Genomic DNA, 21,653 nt, shown 5'->3' with positions numbered 1-21,653 from the left:
GATAAATGTTGTTTTGATGACGTTCATTGTACGAAAAACAATTTTAAAGAGTATTTTACATGACATTTTCAATGACATCATGTTGTTGATGCTAAATTACCAGGGGTGTTGCACTAGTCATTAGTTATGATGTAGTCGGCTGTATCCAAAGATGGACCTATGATTTAGTCTGAACCACATACAGTCTAGAGCCTGTTTTCTGTGTCCTGTAGAAATCTCCTACACTCCTGGAGGAGTGAGTGTTTCAGACGTTAAACTTAAACCTGCTGAGGTACCTTTCTGTTATTGTCCTGTTACTGGTACAATAATACACAATATCAGTTGGCCTGTTACTGGTATTATTGTGAGCTGAGATGGGATAATTACTTGTCCCAGTGCACCTCAAGATGATGAAGCTCTCTGGCACAGATGGCTGCAGCTTAAACCCGTGATGGTCTGTTTATCTGGAAGTAAAGCTACAAAGTTACATGCCATGGATACAGAATAAGAATTTTGATTATGGGCCAAGTGTGTTAACACATACAACAACAGGTGGCTCTACAGGCCTGAAAACATTATAAAGACACTGACAGTAAATATAACAGAAAGCAATAAAGCAAATATAGGACAATATACAGTATGAACAATATGAGAAAATATATAAACTATCAGATCAAATCAGCTTTATTGGCCAGGTACACACACAAAGAATTTCTTCTCTGCATTTAACCCATCCATTTGTACACACAGAGAGCAGTGCGGACACCTTGCCAGCTATGCAAGGTGCCTAGGAGTTAGCTGCCTTGCTCAAGTGTCTTAGAATAGTGGAAGAATAGAGCAGAGCCGTTTCTTGGCATAGACCATGTAGGCCTAGGGTGCTACGCCATCCCAAGTCTACTCTAATCACAGAACCTAGACAAGCTATTTACAGATAAAGTGTAAGAATGTGATATAGTGCAAACAGCAATAATGTCCATCATGTGAGAGTGCGAGACTGAGATGTATGAGGTGAGGACCATAGATGAGGACTCACACTGCTCAGCTATTTAAGATAGTTTCAATATTAGGCTAATTGACAGGACAATAACCTACTTACTGTGCTCCAAAACCACACATCAAATATATATTCAGCATTAGTAAAATTAATGATAAAAAACCTTGAGTAGTATAGAATAGATTCTGCATCCGTAAAACATATACCAGAAACTGGTTTAGTAAATAAAATGTGCATTTTCTTAACATTTTTCTCTAATTTTGTTGTTTTCAATTTCTTTTTATAAATATAAGACTACATACATTTCCAATTGATAGGCTCAAAGTGCTTGCTATGAAGTGGTTCAGCTGGCGCGCTTTGACAACGTCTGTCAGCTGACGCACACGTCACCGTCCTGCAGCCTCAGTGCGCATGCGCTCTGAACTTCATTCGAGGAAGTGGATAGGACAGTCAACTGAGGCGACCGAGAAGAGTTTGTTGTTTAATTCACTTTCAGAGAGGAGAAACCACCTCGCGGTCCTTTTCAAAATGTCGGATTATGACAGCAACCCGTTCGCAGAACCTACCAGCGACAATCCTTTTAACGTAAGTGTGTAGATATAGAATTTGTTGAGGCACAGCTTAGGCTGGTTAAAAGGTAGCCAGCACGTCAGGAAACTTGTAGGGTGGATGTGAGGGAGGGACTTTTTTTTTTCATTGTTGACAGCTATTTGGCAAAATGGTATGATCGACAGTCCTTTGTACCAATCAGAAAGCTTTGTCAGAATAAAAGGCGGGGTATGCTGCGATTTCAGATGCAGGAAATTAAACTGTAGCCAACATGGAATGTCTGTCAAAACTTTTTAGACACATTACCCCTACTACTATTACATACGAAAATTGTATACTTGTCTGTATCTCTGATATGATTTGTTATAATTTTGGAGCTCTCAATCGTCACCTACACTCATTGTGCTGGTTTGCTTTTTGAAAATAATTTCACAACTACAGGATGGTGCTTAGCAGACCATTCTCTCTACACAAAGCTCTCCAAAAAAATTTTCTGTTTATGTCCTAAAATGTATTGAACTTTTATCCACACACAGAGAGCGATGCTGTGTTTACTTACTGTTGTTCAATGGTTGGAAGTAGATCATTTAACTATTGCCTCCATGTTAAAGTGACTGACCTGCAGAAAAAAATATATAAAAATCAGATTGGAATTCATTATTGATAGGATATTCTATAACATACTTTCATTATTGCATATTTTCGGTTAACATGGATCTTTGAAGAACTTTCTAGTAATTTAATATTGCACTGGACAAAGTTTGAAGCTTGGAAAAAAACACACTGAAAAAAGAATAGTTGACAGAGCAGCAGCAATGGTCCTAGATATCCTGACATTTATTAATCCATGTCTCTAAGTGAATCTTTCTCTTTCTCCCATACATTCCCTGCTCTCTTCAAAGTCCACATCCTTCAGGCTGGAAAACACAGGGAAAAAAAATCTGAGGTCCCAAAGCCGTTTTTTCTTTACTCACGCCACCTCTTGATTTGAGCCATGCCTTTTCTCATCATCTGTTAGGCTACAGAAGTATTAGTCTACTTTTCATGAAGCTGTATACTGTATGCACCCCATCTTGATAGGAGTACTGGAAGTGTGATAATTTGATAGCGGGCACCTTCTTCAAAAATGTGAGAAGGGGTTGACATGCAATTTAAAAGTCTATTTAATTTAACTGCATTAATCAGTCCACAAAGGTTAAATATGTACCACAAAGGTTAAATATGTACCGGGTGTAATCAAGATTATATGACCACATTTGACCTGTAAACAATTTCCTGTTGCTTGCTGTGAGGCTTGCTGTTATTTGGTCTTTTCACATCTACATGAATCTAGCTTGTTAGATTAGATTAGCTTAGTTAGGCTTCACACACAGAGTACCTTATTTAATGGTGCTTTGGTCCAAATGAATAATATGTAAACACTATTATTTGTGATTTCAAGGACACTACATTACTCATTTTAACATTAGGACAGAGTCCCACTTTTATTATATCAGGTGCACAATAGCAGTGACGTCAGCTGAGGCCTCTGTTTGTTCGATGGGTGTGGAAGTGCCAGAATAAATACCCTAGTAGCATTTGCAATATGTTGCCACTTCACTGCCTATCTGTTATACAAGTCTGCAGTCTGTATTTACATAAAAAATAGCTAATATGTCAAGCGTTGAAAGAATTTTAGATGTGAGCAATGTGAGGAGTGATTTAATTCTATTGATAAGCAATATCCAAATACAATTATGAAATGTGTACTGCAGTCACACCTAGTCAATCAGCAGTTATCACAGCAGGTGCCGTGACACGGAGCCGTCTTGTTTTGGCTTGTCCCTGCTCCCTCCTTCTGTCAGAGAAGATTAGTGGTTGTTGTCATCCGTTTCTTCATTCACTGCTGCGCTGTCATAGGACACAAGTTATCCCTCAGTTGTGACTAAGCAGGAATGATTTTCTCCCTTTACATGAGGTAAACATGTTTTGCATAAACAACTTTGAATATCTCCACACCCAAGAGGTTATAGGTGTATTTGGTTCAGCTGCTGAATTGAAACCACCTTTTCCCTCCATAATGCCAAGTGTTAAGGAGTGGAATTAGTCAGACTTCCCTCTTTTTCCTTCTGGGAACGTTTACAGGTGTGTCAAGAACAGATAAGTGAGCTCACACACACTCACCACAGGGTGAGTGAATGACGTGTTGGGTTACTGTATCCTCTTCACAGATTCTGGAAAAGATTCTAGGTTCATTTGTTAGTGTGTCATGTAATCATGGCTGTTTTTGTTTACTTTTATTGCCTAATAAAAATACAGACACAAATGTATTGTCCATAGATATAGAATATTGTGCATTCACTGCCTGCCCCACAAATACGACATTTATTGACTATCATTGGATATATCCCAGTCTGTGATTAATCTGGGTATTTTGAAAAAATCGCAGAGGAAAGCATTCTCCCTATTTCTGTATGAGAACATCAGAGGTGACTAGGTCACTATTTGACCTTGTACGACATGGTTTTCAGGTGGAGAACGGTTAAACTAATTGTTCTTTGTTCTAAGAGTTCTTTGATCAACCCACCAAAGCCATTTAATATTCACTCATGGTTTTCCAAGCTAATGATTTATCGAGACATTTAGAGATTATTACTGCACTGCAACAATAGCTACATGTTATTGTACTTTGTGACTTGGTCAAAGCATTGTTCCAGATTTCATAGTCTGGACTCTTTTTTTAAGATTTACCTTCAGCTTCTCAGGAAAAGAAAAACAAAACGTCTCAGAGGGAGTTGTGCAGAAACGATTTACGGTGGTTTTAGAGGTCAGATAGAGTGCATCTCTTTTTAGTTTGATCCATGTAAGTCCCAACAATACTCAACATACTCTTTTGTATGTGTGTTCTCAGCTCTGACTGTTTTATGGCTGAAAGATAAGAAATGCTTCAAAGACAGCAAGATTGAATCCAGAATTTTATTTTATTTTTTTACATTTGTATGCTGATCTAATATATGTTGACATATATATTTTTGTTTTTCTGTGTTTTGATTAGTTGATATTAATGACATGTGTTTTCGGTTTCCAGGATCCTTCTGTCACTCAAGTGACCAGCTCCAACATAGAATCAGTTGACCAGTACAACCCTTTCCCTCCTCAGTCTAATGTAAGTCTTCTGAAACCTGTGTCCATGTCTTCTTGTCTCGATTTTCAGACCGTTAAACCTCTGCTTTAAGAAGTACAGGAGTCAGGTTGTTCCTCCCTTTCATCTTCCTTCATTGTTCTGCTACATAGTCCTCTCAGGTTTTTCTTCGGTTCCTTTTCTCACTGTTTTGACTGGCTCATTAACCTCTTTCTTCTCACCTACCTTCAACCGTCCTCATGTTTTTTTATTTCCTGTTCTTTGGTCACCTCGCCTTTACCTGCTTCTTACGCTCATCCCCATTTCCTCTCTTCTTGCTGCGCCTTGTTACTTTCCATGTTTTTCTCCGTCATATTTTTTCCCCTTCACCCCATCCATTATTTTCTTATTTGTCGATGGCTCCTCTTCTTGTCTCATCATTGCATTTGTCTCATTTGTTTGCTTATTGTCTGACAGGATGGCCTAGCTGCTCACACCACTCCAGCCTCCACGTCCCCCTACCAGCCAGCTGTCTTACAGCCGTCGACAGAGCCCAGTCCCCAGGTAAGAACACACAGGCCACTTATCTGCTGCAGCAAAATACTACATTTAAGTAGAACGAGGTCAACTACTTCCCTATGTCTTGTTCCTGCTAATGTGTGATGTCCGTGTTTTATTGCTGCTCTGTTATTGTTCACGGTGTTGGCACATCTGTATGCTAATCAACACAGAACACAAAGGACTTACAGTAACTCATAGTGATCATGACGAGGACAAGGTCATGGTGGTCATGCTTTCTCCTCAGATAAGAAGTGTTACCTGAGAATGTTTGGTGGCTACGTGAACATCTTTTCAGTTTGCACAATCTTACAGTGTGGCCCCTTGTATTTATTCATAAGTATTCATGCACAGCACTGCAGATTACCTGCGTCCTTCCTGTTTATGCCATGTCAGACATCATGAGATCATAAATATGCATTCACTATATTGTGGCCTCAAGCATTCAAAGGTAGTTGATGATACATGTAGCTTCTGTAACAGCTTCTCCCTTAGAAGTTATATATTGTACTGTAATTCAGGCTGATATAGGAAGTGAGTCATATTTGCAATGTTTCCTTTGCAATCAAGGAAACGTTGCACATATGTATGCTAGTGTATGCTAGGACCTGTTCAATCTGTTCAAACCGTATGCATGTGATGTGAAACCCCTGGCAGTTGCTGAAAAGTCTCTGCACTGAAGAGATATTCCTGTACGTCTGGTGTGCTTGTTGAGCAAAGTGTTTCTGACCCTCCTTGTTTCAGGCGACTGCTGCTGCAGCTCAGGCCAACCTGCTGAGGCAGCAGGAGGAGCTGGAGAGAAAAGCTGCCGAGCTGGACCGCCGAGAGCAGGACATACAGAGCAGAGGCGGAGGCTTGACAGGTCATTAAAGACAAAATCCCCCCTCCCTGCAGTAGCATCAGCACAGCTTACTAAGACAGAGAAACAGTGTACAGTGTGTGCATTATGGATTATAGAACATAAAATTGTGCACACACGCTGAAAAATTCTCATATCACATTAACAGATCTTATTTGTGGTTTGCTGACTTAATATTGTTGACTTGCACTAAAAATGGATGTTTACCTTGCAGTTAGACAAAACTCTTAATTATTAAACTGTGGCTTTCATTTTAAGTCTGACTTACTTAAGTTAAAGTTGCAGCACCTCAGATACAAGATTATTTTATTTAAATTATGTATATAGATTTATTTATGATGGCCGTGCTTTAAAAAGAATGATTTATGTTTAAAAATATCTGGATTATTTTATATTCAGGTCTGTCAGCTGGGCTGTGCAGTGTGTTAGTTGAGAGTGAAGGCAGTATCATTAGCCAGCCTGCTGGAACAGGAATGCTGCAGTACATTAACTCCCACGCACTTGGATAAACATAAATGTGTCAACATTTTAAAAACAACCGCTCTTTAGCTGTTAAAATTGATCCCAAACACCAAGTTTCAGTAGCAGTGCTTCATGTGATTTACGTGTATATCAATCAGATACTGCACATAGCCTGCCTCAACTTTCCTGCACTGGTGCATTTCTTGTATTGAAGCCAAGCAAGGCTGATGTTGTCTCTTGTCTCGATAGGTAAAGAAAACAACTGGCCTCCACTTCCAAAGTTCTTCCCCATCAAACCATGTTTTTATCAGGACTTCGCAGAGGAGATCCCCCAGGAGTACCGGAGAGTCTGCAAGATGATGTACTATCTCTGGATGTGTAAGTACATTACAGTGTTAGGGGTACATCAAGACAGCTGAAAAGTGATCTCACTTTGAAATAAGTTTTGAGTTTGTGGAACACTATGACTGTGTAGCACTGCATAAACTGTAACATGCACAAATATTTCTTTTACTGTATAAAACATAACAAGATTTCAATGTCATTTGATTCTTTGTAATACATATCTGTTTTAAAAACTGAAATCTTTCACTTAGCAGTACTGAAACTGCACAGTCTATGCAGTGTTTCTGTTTTGCTACATACATGAAGATGATGGTGATGATGTTATTACTTGTATTACTGTCTTTGACTCTCCTCTCCTCTGTTTCCTTCAGTCAACTGTGTGACTCTCTTCCTCAACCTGCTGGCCTGTCTGGCCTACCTCACCCTTAGTTCAGACTATGGTGTTGATTTTGGCCTCTCTATTCTCTGGCTCATCCTCTTCACTCCCTGCTCCTTTCTGTGCTGGTACCGGCCCATCTACAAGGCCTTCAGGTGAGTTGCCATTCAGAAAGGTGCTTTATGTGTGTCCTTGTGGCAAACAACAAATTCATGTTTTACCTCTTTTATAGGCTAATAACAACACTAAGTACTATGGCTACAACGACACAGTTAGCCCATAGTTCAGCACATACCTTTGTTTTTTGGTCCTGGCTTTTGGTTCTGATGACCCAGGCCCTCCAATTGTTCCATTCAGTCGTTTCACAGTCAAAACCTAGTGGTTCTATATCATAGAAGGCGAAGTTTCAAGGGCCCGCTTTGCTGTACTGCCTCCAGACAGTGATATGGATGGGTGATAGTGACACAGATATCCTGTGGGTAGTGTTTCCGTTTGAGCTGGCGTGCACAAAATAGTGTTTTGTCTACAGTTTTAACTTCACTGCTTCCACTCCACCTCCCGCCATGTTAAAGTAATATGTGAAATCCGACACCTGTACTGTCAGCTTCCTCCAGCTTTAGCGCTTAGTGATTGGACATTCACTCGCAAAGCGGCATTTCCTCATCTGAGCGCTTGGAGTCACAGGCTTGCGAAGGGCCTGTTCAGACCTTGCATTAACACTCCTCCTGTGTTAGCTTTATTTTTAAATAAAAAGTTGTTGTGTTACCTGACTATTACTGAGGGATATTAGAACACATCTCTTAAATAAATTTGTTTTATAAGTTTTTTCATTTTAATAATATTAACTAAAGTAACATCTGTGGTGTTACGGGTCAATTTCGACCCGTATATATATACTTCAACAAAAGGCAAAAAAGTATATTTGTTCAGCAACAGAACTTTTTTACAAACAGAAAATGTAAAGCAGAACAAGTAATAACACAAAATATAGATTTGCAACATCAAACAAACAACAACCAATCAAGCAAATCAAACCAGTCCCTGTGTGCAAGAACATGCATGTGTCTGTTTGTGACTAGATGCATGTGTGGCACAAAGTGACACTTTTAGTGTCTTCTTAGCAGATATCTTTCTTGCAGTTGAAGCACAACACATTTGTCTTTCTGTCCTTACTGCTTGGGCAGACCTGACACCTCTTTCTTTTAGAATCAGGTGGTCTAAGTGGGGTTGTGGCTGTAGCTGTTCTGGTTGGTGTTGAGGCAGGTGCTGACTGAGTAGGGTGCTGTTGCGGATGCTATTTGTGTTGCTGATGATGTGGACGGAGTGCTAGGTGAGCTCTGAAGATGTCTGACCAAGGCTGGATCTTCTGGTTCTCAGGGTACCCGTTCTCTTCGCTCAATGTGTGGCTTGACAAGGGAATTTCCCAGCTCCTCAAGAAATATTCTCTGAGTTCCATCCTTGGTGGATGTGGGTCCACAACACAAATGCATTATAAGCAGATACATCGAGCATGTTGTAAAATACAACCATTGGCCATCTCCTGGTCGTTCGCTGGCAAGTGTTTTGTTACAGTCGTTAAATTCTTTTTTCTAAGTTGCTGAAATAGAGGTTCCTGACAAAGTAAAAAAGCCTTGATGCAAAAAACAAATGTATGTGGTTCATTTATGAATTTAAAATTAAAAATGGGTCGTTAAGATCTGATCTGGGCAAAGTAAAAGATAGGTACGAACACCCCCAGGTCACACTGAGATTTGAGAGATCCGATCTCTGACCATGTGTATGTGTCCACATTCCTCTGGTAGTGTGAACACAATGTCTCTTGAGTCACATTAAAGACTGTCTATACTCAGCAGGGGTGCTCCTGCGTCAGTGAAGTTTTGTCGCATTCATTCAGAAAAAACACGACTGCTATTATAAATGATCACCTGAAAAAGTCCTGTAAGTGATGTCTTTTCATTAGTAATGAGAGTCTAAAATATTCTGTCCTTGTAGCTGTTAACTAACTAAAAATAAATATATCTTAGTAATAATTTACAAATGAAAGTATTCAATATGAGTACACAAGTGTGACTGTGTTAATTATTGATGCGGTCATGTTGATGTATGACACACACATAAAACTGCACTGTTCTGGGTTCTGGAGCAGTGGTAGAGATCCATAAAATAGTCTACTGCGTCCCAGATGATGTCGGATTATATTTGCATACAGAGCGAGAAACCGAGATCGGATCTGGAGACGCATTTTAATGTCGTGTCTGAACACGCACATAAAGCTGGTCAGTTGCGATCTGAGAGCCCAGATCAGATCTTAATGCAAGGTCTTAACAGGGCCAAAAACAGAAAAATAAATCATTCAAACTACTTATATGCAAAACCAGTTTCCAATATTATATTGGTAACTGTTGCATCTCTACCAAAAGGCCCCACCTATATCGCTGGGCTGAATATGCGTTGTTCAGTTATGAACATAAACTGATTACAACTTCCAAATGCATTAGAAAGCAGCATCGCCTTTGTACAAGGGAGGCTTCAACGAGTTCTTGACTTAAACTGGTTTTGTCTGAAGTTGGCAAATCTCCTGTGTTGAGGCCTTTGTGCATAGCGGTTATGCTGCTGTCGTAGTCTGTGCATCTTATTAGGTCTCAGTGTGAAATATTCCCACACTTTTGACCATCAGATTGGAACTTCTAAATATTCTAATATTTTCTAAATGTGGAAGTTAAATGCATGTGTTTTCTTCTCTTTGTTAGGACCGACAGCTCCTTCAGCTTCTTCTTCTTCTTCTTTGTGTTTTTCGTCCAAGTGGCCATCTTCATTATCCAGTCTGTAGGCATCCCCCATTGGGGCAACAGGTGAGTGACATGCTGGATGTGTAGTCTTGTGAATGTGAAAATTACATTCAGTTCTGTTAAGTGTAGGCTACACCCATAGTTGCTGTATGAGTTTCAAATCCAGGCATCAAATGGGAGACTAAGGTTTAGGCTTAGTTAGTTCTACATTTTTTTTGACATACACACTCATTCATTCGTAATTTGTAATTTACACACATCCTTATAACAGATGAACAGATAATAAAGTGCTTGTTTTTTTAATGTTGTCTTCGAGATACGGTATGTTCATGTCGTCCGTCCTAACTGAAAGTGTTTTGTACCTTTTAATATCTGGATTATTACGGGTCAGCTGGCCTGCTGCGAGTTGCCGTCGCCTCTCTTTTCTCTTTCCCTCATTTTCTGAATTCTTTCATCTTTTTCTGACAGAGACTTTCCATTCTTCAGCCTCTAGCCTGCTGCCTCTCTGTCTGCTGGTAACTCTGTAAGTTTCAGCTGCTCACTGTCCGCTACATCCTGCCGACGCTCTCTCACTCTTTCTTTGTTCTCTTTCCTTGATATTATCATTGTGTTTTAAGTCAGAATACTTGAGTTTTAGTACCATGAGGTTGCATGATCTATTATGTCTCACATATAGTTCCCCCCCCCCCCCCCCCGTTTTGTCTTTTAATATTGCAATGAATATGACATTCTGGTTAAATATGTTTTAAAAAGTGATTCAATGTTTAATATTTATTTCGCCATCTTAGATAAGATGAACAAGAATGTTATTAAAAACATAACTTACATAACCTCAGTTCAGTCATATTTTTAGGTGTATTCCATGTCTTATCCTCAGTCAGGTTACATTAACCTCCATACTTGTGTATTTGGGATTCATATTTATCAGCCTGTTTGGAAACCCCAAACCTGCTTTCATGTAGCAGTTCATACCATGTTTGTTTTGACATTAATTGTTTCAAACAGCATGACTGGAAGCCCTCATTTTACTTCTGCTTCTCTGCTTTTCGCCCACTTCTTCAGCACCTTCTCCTTCTCTCTAAAAATTAGTGAATAGAATATATGCGTTCTGTACGTACTTGAATACCCAGTACGTACCCAATAACCAATGTGTCATACTGACCTCCAGTTTAACCAATGATGTTCCTAAAATGACCTAAAATTATGTTTGTTGACTCCAGTGGTTGGATCGTTGCCTTCAGTATCATCAGTAAGAACACGGCAGTGGGAGCCATCATGATGATAGTTGCCATCCTCTTCACTATTTGTGCTGTGACGTCTGTCTTCCTGCTCAAGATGGTAAGGGCTGGTTCACATCTCTTTCTTGAATTTGTAGGTCAGCAGCTGTTTCTCTTGAATAATCTTGGATAGGGTTAGTTTTAGTTTGTGTGAACGAAGAGAGTGATAGCACAGTGTATGTGTTCATATGGCGTATTCCTACAGTCTATTGACTTTTTGGCATCACACCAAATGTAATCCAGGTTTGTCCCAAATCCCTCTTCTGAGCACAGACTATCTGATTGTTGCATCAGGCTGTAGACATGTTTGTTTCTGCTCTAAAGTTGGGTATTATGGGAATTTAAAAAAATGCTACCAGTGCACCTGCATATAACATACAAATGGAAATTATGACCCTGAAATTGGCATTTTCATTCAAATCTCAGAAGCACTTCAATATAGAGGATTTCCCAATATCTTTCATTCTATGTTAAATTTTTAAAAGTATGCACTGATCAGCCGTTACATTACAGCTTACTGTGTGGAAGTGAATAACACAGATTATCTCATTATCATGGTACCTGTCAGTAGGTGGAACATATTAGCAGCAAGTGAAATTTTTGTCCTCAGAGTTGATGAGTGAGAAGCAGGAGAAATGTGCAAATGGAAGAATACGAGAGACTTTGACAAGGATCACATTGTGATGGCTAGATGACAAGGTCAGAGCATCTCCAAAACTGCAGCTCTTATGGGGTGATCCTGGTCTGCAGTGCTCAGTATTTATCGAAAAGGATCCAAGAAAGGAAAAACTGTGAACTGGCAAGAGGGTCACAGGTGCCAAGCCTCATTGACGCATGTGGGGAGTGAAGGCTGACCAGACCCGTGGTCCTATCCAACAGACGAGATACTTTTGACTCAAACTGCTGAAAAAGAAAGACATCTGAGGAGCACACAGTTCATAACAGGTAGATTTATGAAGGGCTGAGTAGTCACAGACCAGTCAGGGTGCCATTCTGACACCTGTCCACAGTGGGAACGTGAGTATCCACTTTACAAAAAACTTAGGGAGTAAAATTCTGGCCTTGATGGCTCCCTGACTGAGCGAATTGATCTCTCCCTGTCAATATTATTTGTGTGTTAAAGTCCAATAAAATGTTCATTACAAAAAAAAAAGAACGGGACCACAGAGCAAAGGAAGAAGGAGGTCTGGTCTGATTAATCATGTTTTCTTTTACATTATATGGATGGCACAGTGTGCGTGTTGCTTACCTAGGGAACACATGGCACCAGTGTGCTTATTCTACAACACTGTTCAGGTGTCAGGTCAAAGTAAGGTCTACATACAGTATATACCAGGACCTAGGTTTCCTAGAAGAACGTTACGTCGTAACAAGATCATCACTGTTATTCACTTCACGAGCTGGTGGTTTTAATGTTGTGACTATTTTCTTGTTTAAGTATACTATAATAGCTCCTTTACGTAGCTGAATTTAGGTAGTTTTCACAGTAGAGACCTACAGTACAAAGTTAAAAACTTATTGAATTACTTATATATTTCTCATGTCATCGACCATAGTGTATTATTAATTGTCCTTACTAGTGTTTGAAATTGCGACTTTAAAACTCTGTGACTTGTAAAGGTTTAAGCTAATCACACTGCATCTGAAGACATGAAGAAGTAGTGTATCAGCAGCACAACGTATTTTTTTCTTTGTCATTTGCTGTTCTGGTTTGGGAGAAAAATGTTTCTGAACACATGACGATTACTCAAATATTCTCCATTTATAAATATTCACAAGACATATAGAGACGCACTACAAGCTACCAGCAGAGTTTAACATTGAAGTATTAACATCATAATGGGACAACATGCTGATGTTTTCACGTTTTCTGTGGTCAGCATAGAGTGTCTTTGTATTGTATCGTCTGTTAATTAGCATTGAACTGTACAGTAGAGCTAAGAACAGAACAGAAGTGTCATCAGCTGTATGTTTAGTCATATACCAAAGTAATGGCAAATTAACTGTTGACACACTGGTTGCAAAAGTTATTTGTAATTATCCTCAGAAGGAAGTTAATGACTTTACAAAATTACAATTCAGTCGTCAGTTGTGGAGATATTTCAGCTTGAACCAAAGAGGCGGCCCGTCTGATGTGTCCATAAAGCAGTACCGCTAACAATATTACCATAGAGGATGAATTAATGACTACCATGGATATTAATTGTTGAGTCACTGATAAACACAACCACAGGATGTCTCCAGTCTGTGTTCATTTTCACAGGCTATAGAAAGGTTTTAGCTGCTTGTCAGTGTTAACATGAATGCTTGTTGGTGAGCAGAGTTAAAAAATTTGTTGTGCTGCGTGTTACTATCTTTCATCACTGTGATCCAGGACAGCCATTTCCTCACGGTTTCTTCTTCCTCAGGTCCACAGCTTGTACCGTCGTACAGGGGCCAGTTTCCAGAAGGCCCAGCAGGAGCTCTCACAAGGCGTCCTCACCAATAAAAACTTCCAGTCAGCTGCCACTGGAGCAGCCTCCTCCGCTGCCCAGGGAGCCTTTCAGGCAAGCAACTAATGGTCCAGTGGGCTGAGCTGAGCTCCTTTTAACAGGTCACGGTCTGTACATTATCAGCTCTAGATAATTGACTGAACTAAAGATGAACAAATCAGGAAGTTTAGGTTCACTGAGAACTTGTTGGCAGGCACCGAACTAGCAGTGATTCTTCCTGAGAGTTATCGGTACTCTAGGAACAGCTTCTGCCTTTGGCTGGATTTCTGCCAATTATAATCGACCTAATAATGTATAGACCTTAAGCCAGGTGAGGCTGTGTTATTAGCTTCCCTGCTTTCACCCTTACCATCAGTGCACAAGTAAGTCCCCAGGTTTTGCTTTTCACATTCAGCACGTCTCCTGCAGAGCAACATCGAGTGTGTGGGTGTCCAAAGCAGTGGAGAGGAAAGTCTAACATCATGTGCAAGCAGGGGTATAAACCATTAATGAAGTTGACTGATTGCTATTTCAGCATGTCTTGGCTTTGTATATTTGTGTACACCTTTTAGGCCATGCGCTCTTGTTGTGGATATAAATGAGTGGCATGCTTGTGTTTTTTTTTTTTTTCCCCACACAAATGTTGGATCCTGATACTGTAATATAAATAAGATGAAGTGTTTGTTTTTGTCATTGATTGACATCTGACAGAGAATTTACTTTCTCAAAAGCTTTGCTCTTGGAACCCTTTGGTTTTGTGTGCCATAGATTTTAGTCCAATTAGGAAGAAACATAACTGTAGTTTATGGTCTGGGCTTTGAGTTTTGGATATTTGGATTTAACTGTAAATATTCTAAATCTGGAGTCACTCATTCAGTGAGCAGACATACTCCTCTGCTCGTCTTGGTATTAAGTTAAAGTGTCTACACAAATGCCATATCCTGCTTGAACTACATCTTTACACTGCCTGGAAACCAAAGCAGTGCTAACTTTTAAACTGCCTCATGAAATAATTACCTTTTCTCCCAAATAGATTGACATAAACTGACACAGTTTGCCTCAGTGGGCTCAGTCAGTCCAAAATACTGCCTGATCTTTTGATTTTACTGATCAGTCTGTCATGAAGATTTTTCTGTAACTGCATAATTGGCCAGTGTGAATCGACAGGGATAATCAGGAAGTGTCTCACAGGTATTCTCAGCATTTAGATTTGCCATATGTTCAACATTGCCAGTACACAGCTAAGATTCTGTATTTCAACATTTTTCTTCAACATTGTTGCACTTCCTGAATACATTTCAGCTCTAAAAAGTCTTTCTTTTATCTCTAGAAGATCATCACGCGCTCTAAATTATTGCATAGTGGTGTATATTTTCTATGTGATTTCTTTTGTTGTAAAGTGTAAAAACTTTGTAGCCTCGATGTTACCTGTCAGCACTTAAATAGCAACTGCAAGTTCAGATGAGAGCGTCATGTTCTTGCACCAGATAACGAGTTTTGATGTTATTCGTTATGTAACACGGGCTTCGTATTAATTCACACATTTCTTGGATTTATTGCTTCGGGTGAACAAAATGAAATGCCTTTTTGTATTTCAACATTGAATATAGCGTCTAATAAAATGCTTTGCTTTCATTCAAAGTTGTAACTTTTATTTGCTTCACAGTTTTTAGTGTGTTTTACGAAACATCTGTATGTGTATGTAAATGAACCCTTGCTTGGTATATTTGAACTAGTGACGCATTAAATCACAGTTTTGACCATTTTATCTCCATTATTCTCTTATTCAGATCCACATGACTAGATCTTCTTGAATATTTCTGTATTGTTAAAGATAAAGCTACTTTTTTTAACTCTTGAACCATGACTGCATTAACAAACTCCGAATTCTCCACAAGTGGGAGCTGTTGGGTCCGACCAGCTATAACAGCGGTTACCAACCTGGGGTTTTCGGCCCAACCAAATGGTCACATGGCAAATTTGAAAGGTCCAGTATGCATGACAGAGTGGGAAAGCAGTAAAAAAACAAAATCGGCTCACCTACACCAGAATATTTAAATTAATTCAACTGTACGACAGCCTATCATAGTGTAGATACTTTTTATCCACTTTGAGACACTGGCTGACACATTTCTGCCTGCTCCCTCCTCTTCTCTATTTTAAGCCTAAGTACAGAGCAGATCAGACACAAAGCAAAGAGGAGAGGCAGACTTTTGTGTCTGCAGTGACCCAGACAGTCCAGGGACAATCTGCACTGAAACCCAAACTGCTGCCTCAACCATCTGTCTGTCACTCTGCCTGTCTGTCTGTGTTCCTTTCCCCAGGCTCTGTCTGGAGCTCAAAATAACTGCAGCCACTTCCCATCAAACCTAGCCATCAACGACTGACCGACCAGACAGCAGTTCAACCTGAGCAGGTGCTTTTAAATTCCTTGAAGTCAGCAACTGGATCTCTGTTTATCAGGGTCTGAGGCACAAAAACATTAAACAAGACTAAAACGTACTGAAAAGAGCATTCATAATAAGTGACTACAATCTTAAATCGAGTTCTAAGCGGTTGCTGCAGCCACATAACTCAAATAAATAACCATTTATTGTACTGTTTGCACAAGGTGAAAATAATTCAAGGTGAAAATTTTTCATTTTAGTTGTGTCACTGTTGGTTTCAAGAGCTTCTCATTGGACCGAGCTCACCTGAAGACCACCATTAAGAATCTGATTCTACATTAATTTAAACTCCAATTTGGAATTCATTTATTTAAGTTAACTACACATTCGTTTGAAGCTTTAATAAACTTTAAACTTCACTCTTTGGCACTAGACAATGTCACAATTTGCAGCCCTGGATTTGACTGAACTATAAATGTTATTGTTTCAAAAGTGCAGAATAAGAAAGGACAAGAGACATAATCAGTCTGATGGGTCTGAGTGATGGTGCGTTTTTCGAGCAGTTTGACAACGGTGTGTTGTAACCTATGCTGTCCAGAAGATGGCGAGATCCATTTGGATTTGCCTGATATTTATGCTGTAATCTCGACTACCCTTTGAAGATTATATGCTCTTATTTGAAAAAGTGACTCAAATTCAGCAGGGCGCACACTGTAGCATTCTGGGAATTAATTGGAAAAGATTACTAGAACAGGATCTATGTACTATTAAGTATTTTTAAAATGTCACTTTTGAATCTGACTCCTCAGGCGTTTCATTTCTATTAAACATTTCTCTGTTTTTTATGTCCCAGTTTAAAAGAAGAACACAAATTGTACATTTCAGTGAGTCAGCCACAGCCTACAGATGTACTGTAGGTTACATCATCTTTTAACTTGTGCTGCGATAGGAGCCCCAGATGCAGTGTCAACCACTAGAGGGAGGCATGGCTGTGGTGTAGGCGCTCTGTGGAGTGAAGTGAAGTGCTGACTCACGGTCACAGAGACCTGCAGCAAGACACCCACATGAGGTATCTTCACACTGTTATTGTGAGATGTTACACACCGTTTATTTTTGTCTTATCTGACTGTGACTCTTGCAAACACAGCTGACTGGAAGATGCAATAACTATAATGAAATGAAATACTCAAAGGGTTTAGTTAATTGCAAGATAATATGATTGTCTAATTAGGGACCTAATAGAAGCACATGAATACATGACGTAATCCCTGTAAATTAAAGGATCCTTATCCTTATCCTTCACAACCCCTTATGTCAAATTGCTGTAAAAATTTGAGCATGACCAGTCTGAACAGATACAGCTTCCAACTGGCATGTGTTAAACATGGCAAATCAAGGTTCAGGCTAGCATGTAATGCCCAATAAATGTTCCTGCATACATCCACATTGTCCTCTCAATGTCACGCTGACAGTTCCCTCTGAAATGTTCTTTGCTAAACGCTAAAATGTGCCAAGCTCAAGGTTAACCAGGAGAAAAGTTGAATGAGGAGCATTTCAAGAAGAAAGAGGCTATTTTGAAGCTGGCTCTGTCATGATCAGTGTGTCCTCTGAGTTTGCATAAAAAGACATTTGAAGTCTGGAGGAACTGTTCTTTAACTTTCTACAGATTATTTTAATGAGTTCTTTGCATTCACTGCACAAGACAGACCACATTCACACGTTATCTGAATCCTAAGTGAAGACTGAAAGGCAGCAGTAAGAGGGGCGTTTAGAGTAGTCTGATCCTGCTTTACTTATAAATCCTTCATGACAGTCGTTTTCCATAAAACGAAATGTCTTGTACCGCAGTGTTACCATTTATTGTTATGCTCAAGCTGCCAGATTCAGGTTTTGAATTTCCGAAACATCCCCACAGTGAAATGCTGAAGCCTCCAACTTCAGATTTTATTTATTCATCGTTTTCTACTAAATCTAATAGTCATAGTGTTTATGAGAAAAAATACAGCATACGGTTGCTCCAAAATATGTGATCTATAATAGATTTACAACATAGACCAAGATCAACTGCAGACTCTATGTTTATTTTTTCTTCCCATTGTGTTAAACATGTACAGTGTGCATGTGCAAAATTAAGTATTATAACAAAATAGGCTTTGTTGGATATCTATGTTTAGCAGTTACTCATTGATGCTAGCAAGTATACCAGTGCAGAAATACAATGAAAAAAGTTCCAAATCAACTGCACTAAATTATACAGTATGTGTCGAATATTCAGCCAAGTACAAATTGAAAACAAACAAATCAAATGAAAAAATGATTATTGGAATTGCAATGAGATAGGTGCTTTTGGACAGCATGCTATTATAGGTCATCAAAGTTGCTGGGCTAGCAGCTACTAGTTGTATGTTGAGGAATTAGGATTCCAGGCCCCAAAGTCATAGATTTTCATTAAATAAATCTCTGCCAAGTTCAAATCTGTCACCCAATGAGGTAACAAAATGGTGACTGAGCATTTGGCCCACTGTGAGAAAATCCTTGCATATATTAGTCAGATCTGGGTGTCTGTAGAGACATTCCTCTCCAAACTCATGAGTTGCACACAGTGGTCTTTGGTGGCACCTATGGCAACAAGTAGTAAGGCAAAGACAAACTTCTCCAAACACAGGCGAGCTATGTACACCACAGGACGACCCTGTGGTCAAAACATAAACTTTACTGTCTGTCAGTTATCCATGAATCACAGCTGTGAGATAAAATGCTGGCACCACAAACATTTAAATCCAAATTGTGTGTCCTAGCTGAACTAATTATGTCAGGCCTGCACAGTCTGTGTTAATATTAAAACACTAGGTTTGCCCCAGGTTAACATTTTATTAACCTATTAATAGTCTATTCACAGAGTTTATTATCTAGTCTACAAAAAATCACCACAACTACACCTCGATGACAGTTTTGAACCTCACACTTTCCTAAAGGACTCTTATTTTGAAACTGCCACCGGAAAACAAACTTTTGTGTGGCCCGTTTGACACCTTATCCTCTGTCCTCCCCTCCCTCCCCTCCCTCACCTCTCAGCATCCTCCACACCCTCCTCAGCCCCCCACCCTACCAAACTCTTCCCCTCCTCGCTCAAACCGGTAGTTGTCATGGCGATGGAGTCAGCTCCGGCGTCGGCTCCGGGGGTTGTTGCCATGGAGATCCCGGTGCGAGGTGCGCTCCCGGTGGTGGAGGAAGACGAGGGTTTCAGCGCGCCACCGCCGGGGTCCGAGGAGCGACTACGGTACCGCCGGGGAGCAGGGAGACGGCGGCGAGGGTTGCCGTTCAACCGGGGAAGCTACTACATGCTGATAGTGATCGGGGAGATCGGCACGGAGCACCAGCTGGACACCGCCAGAGCGCAGATAGAGCGGGGTGAGTGATGGATGAACAGCTGTCTCCGTTTATAATTTGCTTGGGAGCTATGACTGAGTGCGTGCAGAGTCACAGATAATGCTTTATACCCGGAGAAATCGACAAGAAAGAAATGTTTTGACGCAATGATCAGGATAGGATCCATAGGTAGCAGTTGCTGCAGCATTGCACCATGGGACACCACGCATTTTCCATGACTCGCGGTATGACTGTAAAAACACTCAAGTTGAACATGCAGCACAGGTCTTTCTTCTATAATACGACAGACTCTGAGGCACAGCAGAAGTGCTACCCTCTGATTAAAAAGCATCAGATCAATATATGAGTGTCTTTAACACGTAAGATAAGATAATCTTTTAAGATAACCTTGTAATTTATCCCACAGTGAGATAAACTGTGACCTGCACAGTCACCTCTCATCAGTGATGTTGCCACTATCTAAAAACCAGCTTGTAATTTTGAGTTTTTAAACGTGTGTGTGAAGTTATGTGTGTTTGTTTCACTGCACGGGTGTTTTCATGGTTGCAATGTCAAGTACCCTCAAACCATTAAACACACAAACTCAGCAGGCTGTGTAGCAATAAGGATACTACTATGTCATAGATACATTAATAGGAGAGTTTCTGTTTCCAGCTGGACTCTTATTCTGTCACTTTTCAGGCATCATTACTCAGCTGAATATCCTGAGTTGAAGCCCTGCTCCTCCTCCTCCTCCCTAATAACTGCAGCAGGCTGCAGTCATTCCTGTCACCGAGAGCTGTCTATGGTTTAGGGGTGTAAACGGGTCTTTGAGCACTTGTGAAAGATGGTGCTGTTTGCAGATTCAGGAATATGCCCGTCAGCAGTTTTATTTATTTATTTATTTATTTATTTTTTTGCAGTGCACATGCCACTATAAGCTGGTCAGATTGCATTTTTAGAAGTCACTGCCGCTCCATGGCAACCTCATCCGTCCCCTCTGACCTCCTCTTACCGCTGTTTGGGAGTTGACAGCTCTGCTGCTCTGTGCCACGCTCTGTATCACTCCCTCTCTGCTCATTAGAGCATCGATTTCTTTGCCCAGGTTGGAGTTTTAAGTTGTGACTCAGTGTGAATGACCTGCCATCTACTCTCATTACACCTTAGCTGCAGGGTCCTTGTGTAGGCCCGCAACAAGTCACCCTCACTGCAGCAGTGTAGTTGAGACAAAACCAAACAAAGGCTAGTCTTTTTATTTGGCCACATTTAATTTGATTTCCTAATCAGCAGGCTCTCATCTTTTTGAAGCTGGCACATATATTAGATTTCATTGTTTTCCTCTGTGTTCTTATATTTACATATATTTACAGTACAATAATTTATAATAAAGAAAAACATCAAATCCTAACAATCAAAAATGTTCAGTAACGATTTTCTTGACACATGACAAAGAGTTTATTTTATTTGTCAATAAATGTGCAGTCTGATTTAAAGCAGTCAGTTAACTGATTTATAATTTCAGCATAAAACCTGATAAATCAATATATGATCTATACTGCCCTGTCCAGAGGAACGCTGCACTGAAATACTTTATTTCTGGCGTTTAATACTTCACCATAAAATCTGGAATGTCAGGAATGGTGGAAAATACTAACGTTGCCAAGATTAAGGCTTGATGGCTGCTCCTAGGGTTGTACTGGGACTGTATGAAACAGTGGCTTTTTATTCTTTATAAGCTTTTAGCTTACCTAACCTATGGGCAACAAAAGCTAGAGGCTAATACTCTTACAGTATATTTCTTCACCCACAGCGCACAGGCTTAAAGGGTCACATATAGAAATCAGATCATCCCTTCAACCTTGGAACCATCCTGTAATCAATGATGAGCAGAAAAAAAAAGATGATTTTAAGTGATATACTTCTTGCGGCAGCTAAGAAATCAATAACACAAGCCACGAAACTTTGCAGTCAGTATTTAAAGGAATCTACACAATGGAGAAAATAACTCTCAAGCTAAGACTGCAAAATACAAAATTAACAAACCAATGCTCATATTGATGAGAAGTGATGCAGCAGGCATGAGGTCAGGCACGACTGGGAAAGGTTTGTGTTTCTTTGATTTATGTTTTGCGTAGCTT

The 21,653-nt window shown here is 39.9% G+C and overlaps 1 protein-coding gene across 2 annotated transcripts; it reads left to right on the top strand.

Moving 5' to 3' along the window:
- Positions 1-1,273: 1,273 nt before the first annotated feature.
- scamp2 (secretory carrier membrane protein 2) lies at positions 1,274-15,522 on the top strand. 2 transcript variants are annotated; one of them, XM_084554883.1, is made up of 9 exons: positions 1,471-1,558; positions 4,590-4,667; positions 5,100-5,186; positions 5,925-6,042; positions 6,751-6,879; positions 7,218-7,377; positions 9,973-10,074; positions 11,232-11,349; positions 13,697-15,522. In XM_084554883.1, exons 1-9 carry the CDS (start codon positions 1,502-1,504, stop codon positions 13,844-13,846), a joined length of 999 nt encoding a protein of 332 aa, XP_084411009.1. In that variant the 5' UTR covers positions 1,471-1,501; the 3' UTR covers positions 13,847-15,522. The 2 variants fall into 2 exon arrangements, with proteins under 2 accessions (XP_084411008.1, XP_084411009.1); XM_084554882.1 differs by having other exon boundaries at positions 1,274-1,558; positions 11,232-13,811.
- The last annotated feature ends 6,131 nt before the right edge of the window (positions 15,523-21,653 follow it).

Source organism: Chelon labrosus, assembly GCF_963514085.1.
Source record: "Chelon labrosus genome assembly, chromosome: 11".
Lineage (NCBI taxonomy): Eukaryota > Metazoa > Chordata > Actinopteri > Mugiliformes > Mugilidae > Chelon > Chelon labrosus.
The sequence above is the reverse complement of the archived record's forward strand: the minus strand, read 5'-3'. Positions and strand labels throughout refer to the sequence as shown.

What these genes read in the sequence shown, in the direction of transcription:
- scamp2 (XM_084554882.1), top strand. Translation starts at nt 1,385, where the DNA reads ATGCGCTCTGAACTTCATTCGAGGAAGTGGATAGGACAGTCAACTGAG. An exon ending in CAGAGGCGGAGGCTTGACAG is followed by an intron (nt 6,043 to 6,750) that starts GTCATTAAAGAC and finishes TTGTCTCGATAG; the next exon opens with GTAAAGAAAACAACTGGCCT. An exon ending in ATCCCCCATTGGGGCAACAG is followed by an intron (nt 10,075 to 11,231) that starts GTGAGTGACATG and finishes TGTTGACTCCAG; the next exon opens with TGGTTGGATCGTTGCCTTCA.